At 38.0% G+C, this 21,856-nt stretch overlaps 1 protein-coding gene across 2 annotated transcripts in view; it reads right to left on the bottom strand.

Annotated features, from left to right (window-relative positions):
- Positions 1-21,856, bottom strand: part of PLD5 (phospholipase D family member 5) — a 164,371-nt gene that overhangs the window by 33,619 nt on the left and 108,896 nt on the right. For both annotated transcript variants that reach the window (XM_041404405.1, XM_041404406.1), the window contains one exon: positions 16,550-16,664. In XM_041404405.1, the coding sequence (XP_041260339.1) occupies positions 16,550-16,664 (115 nt within the window). The remainder of the gene's footprint in view (positions 1-16,549; positions 16,665-21,856) is intronic.

Genomic DNA, 21,856 nt, shown 5'->3' with positions numbered 1-21,856 from the left:
TTAATGTAATGCATACTATCTTGTTTTACAGCATCTGAGGTCACTGACACAAAGATAATTTTGAGGAAATCAAAGCCCAGGAGAGGAATCTGTGACCAAAGCTCCATGAGCCCCTCTGCTCTCTCTCTGGAAAGACACAGGTGCCTGCAGCACTCACTAGAATTGCAGTGGAAGGGCTCACATGCTCTGGGCTGCAGGGTGGGTGGTTCGGGGACAACACGCAGTCACTCTGCCTCCTGTGTGCTGCTGCTGTTCATCTCCACTGGCACGCTCCCAGCCAGCTCACGTGTCCCTGTCTGGCTGGAGCTTGGAAGACAGGCTGCTACAAGAGAGCTCTCCTAAGCAGACAGGCTGCAGTCAAGGATCTCCCTGTGGAGCTGAGGACATGAGAAGAGAGGTCTCCATTGCTGCCGTCTGACTTCCCAGCCCCCTCTCCAGGCCCTGTGCCAGCTTCTTCCTGGCTCCTTTCCCTCCCCAGCAGACTGCAACATGCTGATGGGCTCTGCCCTGGATGATCAGGGGAGCAAATATCCTCCACACTCACCACTGGTTTTTTGCTTTGTTTTTTACTCAGTCAGCGGGTTGAAATAATTTCTGTGAGGTGGTACAGCCCCAGAAACTGCTCCAGCCACACAGCTGTGGAAGCCAAGAGCTGAGAATGTGGACAGGAAAGAGCAGGAAGAAAAAGGAATATAGTGACAAATGAGCATTACAAAACCCAGCTCTGTAACTGAAACCAAAGTATTACAGAATTACAAATGGCATGTTTAAAAAAGGGAAAAAAACCCTAACTCCAAAAGCCAACACAAATTACCCCAGTAGCATGAACACATCTCGTCTTCAACAACCCTTCTCCATCCCTCCACTTCCTCCTCAGCTGCACCGAAGGAGCTTTTTCAGGGAATCAGTTGGATCAGAAAATGGATGCAGGTTAAACATAAATAAAAATAAGAAAGTTATTTCAATTGTAGAACAATTCACTAGTCCAGCTCACCACGTGGCAGTAAACAATTTTTTCAAGCACAGCTGAAGGCACAGAGCAAGTGTCGAATGAATCTTGCACTATGTGCTATGGCTGAGTGCAACAAGATGCAGGAACTGCTTATGGCACTGCTGCCATTTAAAAGTACACCTACACATTCTCAGCCTCCGTTCCTCTCAAAATCAGGCCTCAGTAATTTCAGGTGGCAAGCTCCAGAATTCATTTGCCTTTTATCTTGCATAATCATTTGTCTTGTGCAAAGCAGATAAGAATGCAATGCTAGCATTTGATTAGGTTGGCATTCTCCACGTGCTTACACAGGGGTCCACAGTGACACAGAAAATCAAGAAAAGACCCATCAGGGACCATGTGTGCAGAGTTTGCTGACAGGATACAGGATGGCAGATTTTTGAGAACAAAGGAAAGGTCAGAATTAATTTCTTGCAATTGCTGATTTAACTTCAACTGCATCTTGGGAGCTAGTTAGTTCCCAAAGTAACATTTATCTAAATATACCCTTACACTGGCTTTGAAGAAATCAAATGTTGGCTTTTGTTGCTGGCCCAAGTAATCAAAACACTGATTTCTCAGCTAAGTACCCAACTGTAGCTAGAGTTCAGCGTGGGAGAGTTACAGCTCTCCCCCACGTGAATTTTGTGCTGCCTGCTGGGCCCTTTTGATTTACTCAGCAGAAAAATCCCAGAAATATAACCAGAGTGCTTCCCATCCCATCTCACAGGTCAGACAAAAGAGAGGCCTGACGGTGTTTCTTTGTAATACTTACTCACCCAGGTACACCCAACTTCTGATTCACCAGCAAACAGCCAGTGGTCCATCACAAATATAACAGCACAGAGACAGAGATTCCCCTCTTTACCCACAGAATAAACACAGCAGGAGAACACTTTACCTTCCCCATGAATGGAACCATACAATGGCTTGGGCTGGAAGAGAACTCAAAGGTCATCTAGCTCCAAACCATCTACCATGGGCAGGAACACCTTCCAGCAGATGGAAGACCAGGTTGCTCAAAGCTCCATCCAAACTGGCATCGAACAGTTCCAGTGATGGAGCATCAACAACTTCTCCGGACAACCTTTTCCAATGCCTCACCACCCTCACAGCTGATAAATCAGGCATGGATGTGTTTACTTAACCTACAAACAGAATTTTAGACTGCAAAGAAGGAATAAGCTCATCTAACTACAGATCTCTGGTCTTTGCCATGATGGAAATCAGCATGCCCTTGAGAGGCATTTGCTGCCACCCAGTAGAAAATGCCAGCACCCAACAGTATAGCTCACTACATAGAACAAGACAGGAAAGGACAGGGTCAACTGTATACTTTCCAACCTAGATGTGGCCTCTGAAGCCAGGGATACTGCATTTGCTAAAAAATCTCTTACTGTTTGGGCCAAAACTAAGGTCTCTCCTTTTAGTCTGTCTTTAAAAAAAATTAATTGAGCCTGTGCCAAAGAATTTAGTGCAATTTAAAAAGCTCCAAACAGCTTTTCCTTTCCACCTAGTAATTTTATCAAAAGTAGCAAACGTTTCTGCCTCTTCTAACAAGTGCTGCTGCTTGATGTAGCAAACCTGAGAAAAATCCTCATTTTTTACTGCCTTGACTCTGATATCAGTATTTTTACAGCAATTTTTACTTCTTTTTGAGCTCTTTGAAGTATTTCATATCAAGTCATAGAAAATTTTGAATAAAATTTTGAATAATGAGAGAATTGATGATCAGTTCAATTCTTTACCCTTAGCAGAACTCAGCATTCCTTTAAATAGCATTTTCTTAGTACAAATCTTTTCTGAGAGTCTGATGATTCAGTAGAGCCTGTAAGAGAACTCATATACAACAAAGTTTGCTAGTATATTAAAAAAAAATCCACATCTTTTCTTGCCCTTCATTATTGGAGAGTAGACTGCTCATTTACTAGACAAAGCTGTAAAAGTGATTGCTTTGGAGATTGGAAAAAGTAATTTTCTTACTTAGTTGATTCAGGCGACAAAGCATATTACCACTTAAAGGAAGACTATAATACAATCAGTAAAAGCATTATTAAAGCTGGATTCTGGCTTTCTTTCTTTGCCTAAGTATAATTGCATATGTTTTTACTATAAAAGAAAGCCATTTAAAATATAATAGAGTGATTAGTAAACTTGCACACTGCTTATCCCACTTCCTTGAGAAGACTTTTCTTTACTTGGATTAGCATTATGAACCACTATATTTATATATATACTTCTTGGATGAAACATCCAAGAATTCAATGACATTTTTTCATCCTAATGTATGAGGAATTAGGATCACAACCTTTTATGAATGAACAAGGCTAAATCTCTACCAAGAAAAATGCAGTAACTATTTATCCCTATCTCTCTTTTTAACTTAGCAACATGATTTCATTCTGATATTTATATATTCCAAAATCATCAGTATTGGCAACAGTCTCTTCTAAATATGCTGACTAGCAGTAACAACACTTGTGCATTATTCTCAAAATGTGCTCCTCAGACATCTGGAACTCTGCTTTGGGTTCTGCCAGTTTCCTTCTCCAGAATGAGAAATAAATCTCAGTTCTGGAAAGTGAGATACTGCAGGGCAGGCAAAGAGTTGAGGGCAGAGTTTGCCTCCTTGAGTGGCTACTGCTTTTAATTTTTACAATACCTTCATAACAGGTATAACATATTTTTTCCCCTGAACTTTCATTAGATGATTCTCTGAGCAGCCTCTGAGATACCAGAGTGTTATCTGCAGGCTACCAATAGCCAAGAGCACCAGCTGACCTGGCAGTGGCCACACAAGAAGAGCAGAGACACAGCCAGAAGTAATCTGGGTCTGCCAGTGGCACAGACATTTCCTTTCACTACTTCTCCTTTGTCTCTAAGCAATTTTCCCCATCTCCTTCCTTTGATTCTATCTTGTTATCTTGCTGAGTCAGCCTTTGACTTTTCTACATTTTTTTCAGGTTATTTCTATTTCAATGGCAATTATTTTTTCTCCATGTTGTCACAAGTCCACCAATAACATGCTTCACCTTTTGACAACATTCTGTTCAGATCTTCTCCTAAATTAATTACTCAGTTTTCACTTTCTGACCGATGGTTTTATCTGCTTCATTCCTCCCTCTTATTTCACTTTCCCCACTATTTCCCCCCAACATCATTCATCCTCCCTCTCCTTCACTCTCTTTCATTTCATACTCAGTTCATAATTTCACTCTTGCCCTTGCCTACTCTTACATTGTTTCATTTATCTTATATATTCATCCAGTTATTCATTCAGTCCCTCTCGCTCCAGCTACTTGAGGAACATATTTTATTTTATAACTACATATGCAGTATGGTATATTCTTCAAGCCTTTGAAAATAAATTTGTGGAAAGGAAAATATACATTTTCTTACGAGTTCTAAGGCTAACCATGTCTTTGGGATACCCAGATTGGTCCTAATTTTACTTTAATTACATGTGCTAGGACTTCCACAGGTATTAACTCAATATATACATGCCAAAATAAACATAGATTTCTGACGGTTATTGCAATTTAGGACTCAGGGAATTTTTTCTTGCTTTCTTAGTCCAAACAATAACTGAAGCTGAGCTTTTGATTACCAAGAATCTTAGGTTCTTGAAAGAACAAGACACTTCTATGGCCTCTTCTTTTATCAAAGTAAGCGCGTACAGGAGACACTGCAGCTCTGCTGTAGCAGAATGAAGAGTATCACACTTGATTTTCTATTGTTCTAACTAGTCTGTCAAATGCATTTTTGAGGTCTTCATTATTCTGGCTTGGTCCTTCATTAATTTATTTAAGTGGAGGCATTTTAAAGAGAAAAAAATGGACACGCCCTGATGTCAAAATTGGAAAACTCCAGACAGTGGACTGATAAAAAATAAAAGGTGTATGGGGAAAAATGTGTTGATTTGAGGAAATACATAGGGGATACAAATCAATAGCTTGTCAGTTAGCAGATTTTTAACATGGATTGACTTTCTTCCAAACAGCCTATTTGAAATGTAGAAAGCAAAACAAAGGAAGCCACAACTCCACAGATTCTATCTTATTATCTGAGTGAAGGACACACAATAATACAGCCAATAAAAGTAACTGCACACTGAAATCACAGAGGATTTTAGCACCACAGAGGGACTAGATCACAAATATTGTTTCATTTCTCCAGTGTAAACATCAACAACATCCTGTGAAGGACAGGAATATAGGTATATTACTCCCCTGTGACATTTTGAACTGGTGGATAACCAGGTCTGTAGGACTTCTTTTTCTACTCCAAACCATACACGACAGACAGAATTAGCTTGAGGACAATAAGAGACAGAGATGGACCAGTTCAGTTGGGATGACAGTAGTGTAAAGGACAGGGGCTGTGGAACTGGACTGCTTGCAGCTGACTACTGGGATCTCTATGAAAGCAAGACCAGAAGGCAGCACAGGCACTTCAAGTCCCAATATCAAATAATGGACTGGGTTCTAATCCTTTGTTTTATGGCTGAGAACAGCTGCTCTTTGTTTAGGAACTGTTATTTTTGAAAGCTTCTCATTGCAATCATCACAATGATCTTTTGTAGTGGTTTTGAAGCTTAGTATCATTATTATGTAGTCCTATAACTGCTGGCACTTTTGTCCATCACTTTAATGCTAACAAGACTATTGAGATTAAAAGCTTCAAGTGCAGGGATCTGTTTTGCTTTGAGTCACTGAAATTACTGTCAATTTTGGTACTACATAATTACTAATACTTGCACACTGTAGAAAGTTAATATTTTGTCCAAAGGATGGAAAAGGGGCTGAAATCACTCTGTTCTCAAGGATAAACATGTTCTCAAGGGTAAACATTAGAGACAACTGTTCTGTAAGGACATGCAGAAAGAGATGGAAAAGATGGAGAGTAACACAGAGATATCACTCTGAGAACTTTGCTTCTGGTTGAATAACTTCAGAAGGATCTTAATGTAATTTGCTTTCCAACCATTAGGCTGTGTAAATATTCATAACACACCAAAGTGCTGCAGAAACAAAGGTTAACTTGAAAACTGCTACAGGAGATTACCAGAAAGATCAGTATTGCAGTGGCAAATCCTTGTTAGAAAGATCAGGCTTGGTAACTAATGTTGTATAAACCAGCAAGATTTGGTTACATGGGTTTACTTTATACTACAGTGTGCTGTACACAATAACCCAAGCGGAGTAGCCTTTCCAAAGTGTTCATCAAATGAAAACGAAGTGGTGTTGGTCAGAGTGCCAGTTGGGTTTGGGCATTTGTTAATGCTTCTTATATAACTTTGAGCAGGTTTGAAGCAGAAATTGAGTTAGCAGCAAAGGAGCTAAAAGAACATAATACAAGTGTCCATGTCATGTCACTTCAGGTGAAGGTCTTCTCAGAGCTGCCCAGGTTTGAAGTTACACTTCAGTCTAGATGACATACAAAACTTGAACAAGGGACAAGAGACAAAGCTCTCAGCCCTGCTGAGAAGGCTGAAGCCTGCTTGCAAAACAGTAGCAATCAAAAATACACCAAATCATGCCAGCAACACAGTTTTGACTGACCAAGGTATCGTTCTAAGAAAACAGGCTTCCAGTGAACATTTAAGTATGTGAAAATCACATTAATGGACAAACCAAAATTAAATTTTTTTCCTTGGATCCCTTTTAGGACCATTAGCCTTCATGTCTTTTCAGGATAATGTTAGTGTTATTGCATACAAGAGAAAGCATGGGATGCCAAAATTTCTGCAAAGGGAGCACAGCTACTTAACAAATGATTTCTGAGCTCAGATGGCCCTGGCAGCTCTTACCAACTCTTTCAGTAGCTGTAGGTAGGAACTTGCATGCTATCCATATGTTTTAAAAATGTCACAACTAATTTCTGCTAATGCCATCCGTTATTGGTTCCTCTGTGCTAAAGAGTGTCAGCAATTCAAAGCAGCTAGTGCCATAAGGGAAGAATCCATTCCAGCATGTGAACCACCAAGCAAGATTTGAAGATGATCCCTGTGGCACAAGCTCCTATGTTGGACCTTACTAGGTCCTAGCTGACAAGAGCTCTTTGGCTCTTCACAAGATGGCTGGATTGCAAATGCTCATAGTTGTGCTGGAGCTTATTAAATAGAAAAATGCCCACTGCTGCTAAATCCATGAATACACACACTTTAGTATCAGACTTGAGTGCAGTATTTGCAAACTGAAATTATGTACAAAAATACTGATCATCTACCATGAAAGCCCTTTTCAATTACAAATTTCAAAGCAGAAGAATTATGATATTGTTTCTACTGAACACCTAACATCTTAAATATGCCTCATACTACATCTGTCCCTAAAAAATACATGTCAGAGTACATCTGTCTTTGATTAATTAAGAAAATTATTTAAATGAATGTATTATTATTTACATATGCATCTTTGAAAAGGAGACTACAGATACTGGAAAGCACGACTGGCATTTCATAACGCTAAAGTACATGTTACCAATGAGAGGGTACTGTCTTTGGGTACACAGCCATTTCTCTCAGCAAAGGTACACATTTCTAAGTCTACAGACACAGAAGCTGTAGAGCTTAGAATCAGGATTTATTGCTTACATATCTGGCTCTAAAAGACAGAATTTTTGGCTTAAGTGAACCTTTTCCCCCTTCCTCTTTGCAAAACAAGCCAGTACAACCTAAGGTCCTGGCTGCCCTCAGAATTTAAATTATTGTGAACTCTGTTTTTGGTTTTTTTCTCCCTCTATCGACTGTGGATGTGACAGCCTCATACTGATAATGCTTTCCTGCTAGAAAGTTCTGTAAGTCAGGCTATGCCTAAATCTTTTTAAAATTAGTGTGCTTCAGGCTCACAAGAGAAAGTAAGCTGTTCACATTATGAACTATTATGGTCCCTAAAATGAGAATATTTGTGTATCCAGGGGAAGTTTAATTCCCAGATTAGGCATCTAGTTTCCTATAAAACTTATAATAAAAATTGGATTATCACTAGTTTATTGTATTTTTGAGCTAAAAAACATCCAAACTAGGCAGCAGGCAATGCTGATGGAAAGTGTGTTATTTATGTCAGTTCCTCACTTGGAATTGCACAGAAGGATGGATTCTCCAATGAAGTTTAAAAATTCTGTCCTACAATCAGAACCTTAAAATAATACTGTTACTATTAAGGGTAAGACATTTCTTTCAAAATATGTCTGGAGGCAATAGAAGGAGCAGAAGCAGAGTAGGGGCTAGAAGCCAGGTTTCTTCTACCCAAAATGAATGTGTGACTACTACAGCCATCTTTAAATACAAACAGATAAAAAGATTTTCTACAAGCTGTTAGATCTCAAACAGGAAGGACCAAGGGAGCAACACCACAAAACACCTCCTGCTCATCCTAAATCCTGGTAATTGCAAGCTCAGTTTTAAGAAGTTTAAGATGTTCAATACTAGCTTTTGCGATACTAGCTTAAGCGACTTGCTTCTGTCAGGTGCCTGGTAAAGCAGACAGCTGTAAGGTAAAAACCAGCAGTTTAGAAACTTTCAGACAGAGCAAGATTTTCAACATCATCTGCAACTCAGGCTGATGTTCTGTGTTGAAGATGTTTGGTTATTGACATAGATGTAACAAAAATAGTCCCCACCTGCACTTTTCAGTCATGTTTCATAAAGTTGGATGTGGCTTATTTTACATTGCAGGACCCAGCTCCCCTGCTGAAACAAATAAGAAACATTGCATATGAGTTCTCATGTGATTTAGGCATAAAACCAGCACTGAACTTGTGATCAAGATGTTTGTGGATGTATGCACACTGTGCAACATAAACCGAGGTAAGACAGTTTAAGTGCCTAAACAGAAAGATGTTTCTCCAAAAACAAACCTAGTTTCTGCATGCTAGTATTGCTGAGATGTTAGGTATGAATGCTTGAATCGCTGATGCAAAACTAGTATCTGCTTCTTTCCTTTAAGATGGGATGCAGCTAGCTTTGGAAATTCAGCTTGGTAATTCTCACTACATAGAGCTCAGTCAAAGTTACATATGCCTTTTAAGAGGCAAAGAACATTATGAGATCTTCCATCTGGTAAGTGGCTTTAAGATTGCTTGCCACAGGCTTAAAGTTTTTGAGAAAATATCAGGAAACATTCACCAATAGCAACTGATAAAAGACAAATCAAATCATGCATCTACTATTTTGTTGTACCCGAGTTGTCTAAATTAATAATAAAAACTGAACAAGGCATGATTCATAATAAATCAAAATATAAAAATTAATTTTAAAATCAGATGTCAAAGGTGTTGTCAGTGGAACTTTCATTAAGTGCCTTTTGTACACTCCCATATTTTCAAGTGTGACTTAGAGTTTTAGAAAAATGTTAATATTTATGATTTGAAAGGAATGGAAGAGATTTCTTGCCCTCTCTTTATATTCACCTTTATTTAACTCTGTGAAACTCAGATCCAAACTACTTGCTTTCTTCAGGAAGACTCACCCCTCAAAAAATCCTCCTTACTTCTTCATGAAAAATCATAGGGAAAAACCAGTCTGCTTTTGGTACTGCTGCAGGAACTTCCTGCATCTTAACATCCTTCCCTCACACACACTCTTGGAGAATCCAGCCTAGGAAATGCATGAAGAAAGCAATGGAGCTACAGATCCATTCAATGCCTTATGCGAAACCATCCACTGAACATCAGCTGTCAAGAGCAGTCTTTACACTCCAATGGAACATGCATAAGATGATATTATTCTTATGGTACATTGTGCAAAAAACTGGCCATCTGGACAGGCACAAATCTCTTCAAGATCCACCTTCAAAATTCCAGCTTCCCATTATATGAAAGGAATGTATTTTCTTTTTAGTCTTTGCAGAGTATTTACATTGATTCCCAACATTATCTTCACATGAAGAGGAACTAGACTTAATTAGAATCAGAAAATCCCAGGTTAAAAGGGCCCTCAGAAGATCGTCTGACCCATTTTTTTTGTGGAAAAAGGAAGCCTATGTGAGATTATTCAGCACCCTGTCCAGCAACAACATCTTGGAAACCTCCAGTAATGGAGGCTCTAATACGTCCCTGAGGAAGGTTGTTCTAGCGAATGACTGTTCTTACTGAAAAAAAAAATTCCATCTTATCTTGAAATAAATGTCCTTAAGCACATACGTTTATGTTCTCCTTCCAAATCATTACAGAATGATTAAACCCAGTTTGAAATCAATCTAGGCCATTCCCATGCACCAGATCTATGAGGCCATTCCTAACAGAGGCTTGTCTATTTTATTCTTAAAATTGCCAGTGGTAGTTCTTGTCTAAAATCTTTACAGACCACTGCCCCAATATTTTGAACAGTTTTTTTTAATAATACTGAAACCAATTATTTTGGGCTCAATATAAATCCATGCCATCATGATTTACCCTAGCAACGGCTGTCAAAAAACTTCAGTCACCCAGACCCTAAACAGTTTTAGGACCAAGGAAACTAATCAGGAAATGTTCTCTCTTAGTCTTATAATTTTATCTTTTCCAGAAAAAATACCAGTTTCTCCAGAATGGTCAATTTCACATTCCTAGGGCTTGCAGTATACAAAGGCTCTAGTTCAAAAAAAGCACCAAATTCACTGTTTATTTCATAAGAAAAAAATGTTCTGATATTCCCAGATAATCTCCATCTTTTATATGACATAACAAATGTCTTTCAATTCTTCAGCAGTATGTTAAAATTTATTTCTTCCCTTCCCCCACAAGAAGAGAGGGAAAGAGAACATGATTGTGGCCAACAGTAAAAACTCACACCCCCCAGCTCTAATACTGTACAGTACCTTAAGTGTGCCAACAGAAGCAGACAGAATATGGAATTAAACATATTTCATCATTTATATAAACCATATTTACCATTGCTGTCCATTGTGCTACACTTACGTTCAGACTGTACAGAAAAGTACAGGAAACACTCAAACTTCTCAAAGTCCCTTGACATTACATGAGCTTGAGCTTTCTGGTGCCATGGCAGATTGAACCTGTTGCAACCAAGTTCCCATAGTCCTTCCTCCCTTGTCCACCCCAGCTACGTGTTTCCTTTCTCTGTGTTGCCCCCAGCCTGTGCGATCACACACTGAGTAATGCAGAAATCTAATGCAAAGGACAATTAAGCTAGCCAAAAAAAAAAAAAAAAAAAGCAGTGTGTAAAAAAAAAAAGCAGCAAAATCAGCCCCCTGAACTGTCTCACCACATGATCACTGGTGCAAGGAAGAAGGCAGAGACAACATATGGTGGGGAGAGCAAAGAGGAAGCTGTGATCATGCAGCTGCCCAGATATAACCTGATTTAATTTGTCATGGAATGGTATCTGCTAGTATTTGTAATCTAAAGGGAACAATTTAATGCAGAAAAAATTTCTAAAGCTTTACTATCTACTCATTTATTTACTTATGTACTATCTTTTCTAGAGCTTTACCATCTACTCATATTATTTTTACCCTGCAACTGCAATATAAGTTTTTAGTTTCTTTGTCTTGGTTGTATCTGATGAGGAAAGACTGTCATCCTAGGCAAATGTGCATGACCTGCTCAGTGAATAACAGCTGCACATGTGATCTAGTGATTGGATCCTGCCCTATGACTATGACTCCCTATTATTCTCTGGTTTTCTTGCTAATACACAAAAGTCATTAGTTGACATAGAGGATATTTTTTCCTAAAATCACTCTGTGACATGGACAGATTCTTTTCTTGTCTGTCTCAGCCACCACAGACAAAAGACAAAATATTCCTTGCAAATACATGAAAAATGCTTCATGAAAAAGGAGTACTGGAGTAAAAAATAAATAGAAAAGAAAGAAAGCAATGCAAATTGAAGCAGGAAAATCCATTGGTATGTCTTAAAAAGCATGAACACTATCAGCTAAAATAAGAAAACAATTAGGAAGGGATTTAGATTCCGTACACGTGAGAAATAATACAACAACCTGCTAATTGGAGACAGTGCTATTCAAATGTTACTGATGAACAAAGACTGGTACATAATTATGTGAAAGGAGGGGGAGGTTACAAGAAACGCTTCAGTCTAGTAGACTGAGCCCCAGCTGAGGAAAAGCTAAAACAATAACCATGAAAACAAGCATTAATAAACTACTGTCACTGTACAAAGAGGATAAAGAAGAACATGTTTGTTTACACAATGAGCTCAATTTTTGTCTAAAGACAGACCTACCTTTCACGAGAGAGTCGTATACAGATATACATAGTATGGATACACATATGTCCTATAAAAATATCATCACAGTTTGTAATTTTGAAAACGTGAGCTGGGGGAACTTACATATGATTATTTGTTTTTAATTACTAATATGCTTCTTTAAAATTTAATTGTGACTACAGAAAACAAATGCTCAGATCTGGCTTCTGGTGCCTGTGTTGCCATTAATAATCACTGGTTTCTATCCTCAAGAGATAGAAAAAGCAAGAAACCTCATGTAACAGGGATGTTGTAAAAAGAAATTCATTAATACTGTATTTGCAGAGCACTCAGATACCACAGTGAGAAACAGCACAGAAAGGCGTATGAGGAAATTAATCATTCTGCATTCAGTGCAGGATCTGGCAGATGTGCAATGAAGAAAGCCTAGAGACATACATTAAATATGAAGATAAAAAAAGATTCTAGCCATTACCAGCAGAAATAATATCCCCTGAATGAACATCAGTTGCCTTAGGCATTAAATGTTTGATGTATTCTCATTCAATATAAGGGAAAACCCTCTGATTAATATGCTAATATTACCACAAGTACCAGCCAGGTATTCTGTGCAAAATACAGAATCTGATAACATAATTGAAGTCTATCATAAATATATGATATGGGATTAGTATTTCCTTATTTTTTCATGCTTAGTTTTGCAACTAAATAACACTCCCACAGTCCAGCAATTATTGGCAAATGTACATTATCTCAGCAGTCAGAGAATCCTGCCACCACAGCTGACACAGTATGGTATGTGTTAGCACAATAAATCAATCCGTGTTTCACACTGCAGCCACTAGACTCCTGTAATCAAGCTCCCCTGCTTTACAGCTACCTCAAGTAAGTCAGGAGAGCATAGACAGGGCAAAAAAAATTACTGGAGTGATGAAAAACCTGCAGGTTCACAGCTAGCTCAGATGTCTGCACTAGCATTGCAACTGTGAATTACTAATTTTATTTCACTCCACATCAGTTCAGTTCTGCTCCCCCTCCACATAAGTAATTTATCTTACCCCACCAGCCCACATTTGAAGTCAGATTTCAACCTTCTCCTCTATTAATCAATAGGGACAGCTGCTTCATAGGAAGGATGTGTGGAGAGGACTTTAGGTAGGATGCACTGTTGTGGCGGAAAAGATCTATAAAAACATCTTTCTACAGTTCTTCAGAAATAGGGAGAAGAGGCAAGGGGACTCAATGCATGACTGTCCAGTAAAAGGAAAGATGTGCTGAAATAATATGTCTGGCAGAAATAGTCTCAAGACCTGTGTTAAGATGCAGCAGTACAGGAGCCTACCATGGTTCCTTGTACAAAAAAGCCAGAACTGCATGAAAACATATGGATGACAAAGTACTGCTCTTCAAGCAATCCCATGTATTTAAACTGATTCTGCTTTGCTGAGGCTGCTTAAAGCAGCTAGGGCATGCTACCTGAAGATTCCCTTGAGGTTCCTGGGCAATATATTAACAGGTATATCCATGGCCAACAGCCAAATTATCCCTCGTCCCGGCCCTAGGAACCAGTCTGCACCACATGAGGGCACTGCCCAGGGGTTCTGATCACTCTGTTGAAAAGAAAGGCAAAACTCTTCCACCCTCTTCATGCAATAGGAATTCTCTCTCATATTCAGTAGAACAGTTTGGAGACAGTCTGACTTGTGCATACAATCTGCCTTGGAAAGAAGAGCCAAACCTATGCCCACCTATCAAGGTGAAGGCAGACTCAGACAGGCGTGAAATTCCCAGAGTCCCAGTGGCTGTGTATGTGCTTTCTGTCCATACTGCCCATGGCTTGGGTGCCAAGCATGTTTGCTGCTTAGGATCAATCAGAGTCATTTATCAGCTGAGGAACCCCAGAGTAGTGCTTGGTCTGTGCTGCCTAATTCAGACTGACACCACAAGTCGGGGTTTGGGTCTGCTCAGACAAATGTATTTTGGTTCTCCATCCTGAGATGCTTCACAGCTTGGCTGAGCCACTGACTTTTTTTTACTCCTTTCTTCACCAAGAGAAGGGTCAAGGGTGTTAAAAAGGGTGCATGGCATATTTTAAAGACAAATCCAACCAGTTGCAGGGAAAAAAAAAAAAAAAGAGTTGTCTTCATGAATATAAGTCCAAGTGATAATGCACAATTCCCTTCCAATGATCAGTTCTGACAGATTTCAGAGGATGCAGGTGGCCAGCCCCTCACAAACTAAAAGATTAATAATTTTAGTAGATAGCTTTTCCAGGACAGCATAGCAAAGATTAATGTTATCTAGGTTTCTTTTTAAGTTAGCCTCACACTTAGCTTCTATTTGACACAAACAGGACATACCATAAACTGCTCATACAAGGTCTACTCATTTCAACATAAAATTAAGACAACTAAATCTGACTGAATCAAAATGAATTTATTTCTTTTCAGGAATGCGAAACCAAAGAAAGATTTATCTAACTTCCATGGAGATAAAAAACAAACAGCAAACCTAAATGAGTGAAGGAATTGCAACAGAGCTGGCAATCACCTTGCCATAACCAAGACATTCTAATAAAAAATATCAGCGCAGAAATTAGCAGACCAAAACATGGAATGAGAAAAAAAATCATAGAGGGAAAATCTAGAAGTTGCAACATTGATGTTTGAGAAAGGCCAATAGTACACAATGATATATACAATTCTAGAGTTCGAAGATGATGACAACAAAACTCACAAGAATTACTAGCAACTTTCTCCAATCCTTTGTTTGTATATTTATATGTGTAGAGCACAAACATATTGATAATTTCATTTAAATACTGTAAGATTTCCCGTCTCAGAAATCTAAAAAAGTCATAAGGGAAACTGAAGCTAGCAAAATTGTAAAAGCCTGTGTTCTGGGATTTTTTTAAGCTCACAGGTTAGATTAATTCCCACATAAATAGAAGGAAGTGTTAAAATATTACTCCTCCTTTTCTAGCTCAAAATTTCTCTTCTTTTTTTTTATTAAATATAATTATTTTTGGTATTGGGTATTTTTAATAAATGATACTTAAAATATCTGTTGCCAGTACAGTGATATGAATGTATAGGCCTACCTCTCCTATTCTCTGACTCATAGGAAATTGGGATATTAGAATCACAGGGAAAAGAATCAACTTTTCAAAAGATAATTTCACTGACATTGACATTAAAATACCTGTTTCCTTTTGAACACATCAGAAAAAGACATTCCACATATATCTGACAAAGTATTTGATATATTCTTACTGGTTATCAAAGGATCAATATCTCTTTTGGTTATGTAGCACATATCATCAAATCCCTGGATAGGTAGTGTCATGAAATGAGGAGGATTTATACTTATTATTTAATTAAATTTAAGTTTATTAAATTTAAATAATATGTCAATCTTGATTAAAAGCTGATTTCCCTCAGAGATAAGGACTTCCATTAATAATATTCTTTTGCTTGTGCAGTGAGGAGATTACAAGGAATTTAAACAAATATAGATTGAGTTTTGTGGGAAGAGGGTGCCCTTTATTCTTCACCATGAGCAGTCATGCTATGTTAGGGTGCTACTACACAGATCAACTCCTTTGCCTAATTAAATTTTTTAGAGTTCCCTTTGTGACCCATACAGGTATCCTTGTCAAAAATGATCACCATCAAAACACATTCTTTTTGATCTTTGAAAAGTGTATCTTACCCTTAAAATCATGCTTTTCTCAGATATAGATAACTAAGAGTGTATGAGATTGCTGGAACACCCAAGAGAGACTAATTTCTTTCAGCAACTCTTGAATTCCCTTTACTATTTTTCCACACAGTTTTACATAAAGCAAGTTCATTCATGTAGTGCCAATGTGCAATCCCTCTTTGGATAGGGATTTTTGAGCCTGAAAATAACAATTAGGAAAGTAGAGACCAAAGAAATATAAATAACACAAAGAACCTTGTCAGCTGGTTAAATCTGACCAATGGTCTATTTTCCAGTGCTTCAGGATCATCAGTACCATACACATGTTGGTTTATTAATTTTCTTTGCTATTGTTCAAAAGAGGAAAAGCATCTTGTCCCACAAGGTATTAGTGCAGACTCTCAGGTTATGTTGTCTACTGTTAAAATGAGCACAGGGAATTTAAACACCTCTCTAACACACTGCCTTTTTGTTTGCTTGCAAACTGCAATCATCAGCTACAGTAACAGTTTCGGAGTTCTGACACCTGTGAACCAGAGAAAGCTGAAGGATTTCAGAGTGTGGGGAAGGTCATAGTGCAGTACCAGTATTGTGCATTTTATGCACCAAGTCTGCATTTTAAATAACAGGAGCGTCACACAACAGACAATGGCAGAACGACATAAGGGCCTTGGTCTTACCCTTTGTTTTCAAGTCGTTTAATACCTTTGATTCCACGGGCAGTTTATCGCTCACTAGTTTTATCTCAATATTTCGGGACGCCAGTTCAAGCAGTTTTTCAAATAGACGCAGACCCTGGGAAGGACATTAAAGAAAAGCAGAAGCTTTTAGACACAGAATTGATCAAATTGCATATCAACAAATTAAAAAAGCATGTTAAAACAAAAAAAATTATAAACAACACCTAACCTACCCTAAAGCTTTGCAACTCAATTTCATTTTCTTGGAGAAATACTGTTCTTGAAGGCCAATAAAGTTTCTTACTTTTCCCGGAATGTGCAATATTGACAAGGTGACAGGTGTTAGGCAGAAAATGAAGTGTCCAGGGGTTTTATGCTGCATAAGCACATTTTGACATTAACTTTCTTCTAAATAATCACAGTCTATTGACTTAGTATTAAAAGCTCAAGGAAAACAGTTTATTACATTTTTTTCTGTATTGAGTGATATTTTTGCAAGTGGTTCTAAACACAGTACAACACATTTCCAAGTAGTTGCATGCTTGTCTTCAGATGAGTTATACCAAGAAGGAAAATAATTACCTATAGGTATTTTATGAGCATTTAATTTTTATGCTGCTGTAAACTTTTACTTTTTAAACCCTATTTCTAACACAGAACAAGAAAAGGAAAGTCATACTGAGCCGGATACATGTCAAAACAGAAATTTCATATAAAAAAAAAATTGTTCATCATGTTTTTCCATATCCAAGAAAAAAAAAACTAGGAGTGAAACTTCTGATTGCATTGTAAATGTTTAAATTTTAGGTTGAATATTTTAAATTAAATTAAAAATTTTAGTAACATCCAACTAGACCATGTGAAGAATAAACTCCTGTGCTGTTACTACACTTACAACCAGAGCTCACTTCCTTGATGCTATTCTAACCTAGTACTGCAGACACCACATTCAATTAGCAGTAGAATACTTTGGGCTTATGCACCTGACAAAATGCCTTCCCCACCTACACAGTTCACTTGAGATTCAATGCATTGTTTGTCCCAGGGTGAACAAAAAACAAAAAAGCAATAGCTACACATCATCTTTCAAACAAACAGGTAGAAGATAAAGCTCTTCACAGAAACATGTTACATAACTCTCTGTACAAACTAAGAATCTTAAAATGATCCTTCCATTCAACAAAAATGACCCAACCAAGAGCAGTTCAGGCTGATATAATACGATGCAGCATGGACCAACAAAACCTCAGACAAAGGCCCTCCCCTCACTCTGAAAACTAGCAGCAGAGAGTGGAAAGCCTAGAAATTTGCCCTGTAATTGCCTAGACAGATTGATACTTTGAGCTTTGCTGGGCTTTAAGCATTATGCAGTCACAGAAAGTAGTGCTTCCCCTGTTTAAAGTACAGACCTATTTTTTAATATCCATTTATTTTGAATATATGTGGCAAAATAAAAATACCATCCCCCTAAAATATAGCTTTCTCAAAATTACCAATGCTCCAGAGGCTGCAATGGAAACAGAACTGCTGCTTGTTTTACTTTTGTAATGTATGCCTGCTTGCTCACTCAAATCCATAGTACAGCTCCCTGCTCATCCTAGGGCTCACAAGAACCTCACAGTCAACACAATGCTGCTATAGTGAAAGCATTAAAGAATAGCTAAGAGAACAGAAAACAAAAACATTCCTTGCATGAAGTTCCAAATGCTTCTTTTACTCAGATTCAGCATTTCTCAAGATGACTAGGTGGTTCCATATGTAAGAAATACCATCCATGATTTTAACTCACACACCCCAGAGTCCTGAGCTGCTCTTTTAGTTTAAGGAGTGGCTTTCCCTCACATACCTCATCAAGCTAAAAAAAGTCCTTAATTGTTACACCAGAGATTGTGTTTGGTCTTTTTAAGAAAAAGAGCAGATGCTAGAGAATTTAAGAATTAATGAGATAAGAGTGTGGAGGAGATGGATGCTCCATATAGAGTCATGCAGCTGCTCCAGCATGATTCTGGAGGAGCAGAGGTGCACTGGCTGGTGTTCCTGAGTGCCCTGCTCCCTCCAAGAGGGTTTCTCATGCAACTGCTACTGTCTGGCACTGCTAGACTCCAATCAAATCTGGGAACAGCCATGGCTGTCCTGCTGTCTGCTGAATTCCCAATCCTTGCTTTGCCCCATCCCCCAGCTACCCTGAAGCATCAGGCTCTGGCATGTCAGAGCTCAGCCAGCCTTTGGATATGCTTCAAATATTACAGCCCATTTGGTTTTCATTAGCTACATCTTTGCAAAAGTCAGCTGGGAAATTCAAGGATTAAAAGGTTTGCATTATGCATACTAACTAATATACATGCAAGTAGAAAAGGTATTCAGGTTCTATGTGTTGATTCCATTTACTAGATAGACAGATAAACACCATTTTTGTTTAGGTTATCTGTAAAAACTGATTTTGTCTAGAAGAACAGCAGAAAACTCTGGCATACAGAAATAAACATGGAAAATGCATTCATAAATTAGATGGAAAATTATTATAATTATCAATACAAATTAATAGGTTAACTGTTCTGACAAAGAAATGCTTAGAAAGTTAATGTCTAAAACTGATAAAATAAATTGCTTCAGGGGATGGCTCCTAATTTAATATAGGGAACTACAGTAGTTATTTTTGGATATTATTGTCACTTCCACCTGCAGGAGACTATATTCACGTACAATTTATAAAAGCTTTGACAAACAAGCCTGGACATTCTGTATTAATTGCAGTTTGGACAAAAAAGAATTTGGCAGCACCTCCTGAGTTTTTCCTGATGTAACCAACACAGCTGTCTCCTACAGGCCATGCTGCCTTCTGAACAGCCCATCCTATGGGTTCATAGATTGCCTGGAGTGCAGCCCTGCATTTCAATGAAACCGTCCCCTCTGGAAATGCATCTGTTTTCCCATCAGGGACACCACAAGCTATCCAATTATGGCATTTTTTTTCAATCATATTTATGAATGGTAAAACCTCAGATTGATTCAACATTTAAAGCATCTCTAAGTATGATGGTTAAAACCAGGAGTGCACATGCCACAAATATTTGTGTTTATACAGGTACATAAAAACCACCACCTGTTACAAAATTGGAAAGAATTCCCTTTGTCTCACCTGTCACTGCATCATCCCTCAGCAGGCATTCACACCCCCAAGGCTTAAGGTTGATGAACCAAACTATGAAAAATTCACAACTTGCTTTTAAAAGCAAGTACATACTCCAGTAAATAGGGCTACTAGAAATTCTTCCCACACTGCTGAAGAACCTAGACTACTTCTCCATTAATATTAATTTGAAACTCAGTTTCTACACTTTCTGACATGTTTACTTGCAATTTTACTGGTTTGTTCTATGAAAAGGAAAAAAGATGGGACAGAAGGTCTGAAATGTTTTGTTACTGCTGTCAGAACATTTGAAATGCTTCTGTTGAATACAAACCCTTATGCTGTCATTCAGACCACATTCCCTTTGTGAGACAACACCAGGCTGCTGCACCACTACGTGACAGTGATCAGAAGCACTGCTATAAACCCAGCTTGGGAGGACTGAGAATAGGAGCAGCCAAGTGCTATGAAACTGTGGCTACCTTGTAGCAAAATCTGCATTTTAACAAACAATACCACCAGAAATCTGCTTATCCTGATAAAATATTCTCTTACACTTTTTGCTGGCCTGTTTGAAAAACACCAAAAGTGACAAAATAGAATGTAGTAAGTATTTATCACATGAAAAAAATTACTTTTGCATGGTGGCTTTAAACCAACATAAATCTCAAACATCAGTTTGAACTGTACCTGCCACAGAAAACTGGTGAATTAAAATAACCCCAAAGCTGTCAATACCAAAAGGTCCTGAAATTTCCCCCAAAGCAATTTATTAGCAGAATCTAGACAGGTTGACTGCACCCTGGCTGATTTCCCTTGTCTGCTCTTGTCTCTGTCACCATAGGTTCCTCATTAGAAATAAAATGGGGAGATACAAACTGCTGTATTTACTGAAGGACTCAAATTGTATTATTGTATTCCTCAGTAAGATAAATTCCTGCAGTTTAGAAAACACTTATCTTTTTAATCCCACACAAAAAGCCTGGTTATCTCATAGACTTTTCTTCTGGTTTTATGTATATATTTCTACTATTTTTTCCAAGTTTTCCCATAATCCAGCCTCTGGGTGTATTTCTAAAACACCACTAAAAACCATAGCATTCTGGCAGAAACCAACAGAGCAAATAAATCAAGAAATCCTAACTTTTACAGCTGGTATTTAATAAAGAACAAAGAAACTTTAATGCTTTCCTCAGTTCTTCTAATCAAACAGCTAATGCAAAAGAAAGGAATATGCTTTCATTTTAAAAACCTTCCTTTCACTGAATTTATTTTCTACGCCTCAGTCAGTAAGGGAAACACCACCACCTGAAGAGGAGAGATGTTTATGTAAAGACAAGCTTGTATACCTCTATAGCTGATCCTATCCAATTTCCACTGGGAGCTGCTAGATTTGGAAATATACTTTTTTGTATTTATTTTTTAATAATTTTCAAGGAAGGAAACAAGTTCTTGCACTAACATTTGTTCTACCAAACAAATCACTTAAGCTCCTTGGGCAATGCATGTATGAGTGACTCATGGCATCTCACCAGAGATTCATTACAAAGCTGGACAGCTGCCTTACATCAGTATCAGATGGATGGGACTTCTCCCATCAAGCCATATAGAAAATGCATAGTAGCTTGGTGAATAAAATCAGAAGTATGTATTTTTTATGTGATACTTGTAAAAATCAGACCCAGATCTGCCCTTGATCATCTTATGTTTATCCAAATATCTATCCAGGGCCAACTGGGTCATACACATGGCAATACCAATAAGTCATGATGGCATTGATTCTGATCTGTGAAAAACAAACTGAAGTTTGTGAAGGACTTGCTGGAAATCTAAAAGGTCATTCTAAATTAAAGTTTCAAAACATAAGATGACCCAGAGGAAATGAACTGTGAAAATTGTGAACTGGAAGAATCTTGTATTCACCTCTCTTTGTACTGAAAGTGAATCAAAAGCCACCCTCAAAAAAAAAAGTTTCCCTTTTCCTCTACTATCTCTAAACATAGATTACCACAGGAAGAGCCACATACTCATATTTCACAAAAACCTCAGTGCTGCTACATGACAATCACTCTGCTATTTGAAAACACATATACGACAATACAAACTTCCCAAAATAGGTGGATTTTTTTCTGAATGAGACAAGTAGCATAGAGAGAACTCACTATTTGCCAAGCAAA

The sequence above is a fragment of the Onychostruthus taczanowskii genome, unplaced genomic scaffold (genome assembly GCF_017590055.1).
Source record: "Onychostruthus taczanowskii isolate IOZ18803 unplaced genomic scaffold, ASM1759005v1 scaffold21, whole genome shotgun sequence".
Classification (NCBI taxonomy): Eukaryota; Metazoa; Chordata; class Aves; order Passeriformes; family Passeridae; genus Onychostruthus; species Onychostruthus taczanowskii.
This window is presented reverse-complemented; position numbering and strand designations above follow the sequence as displayed.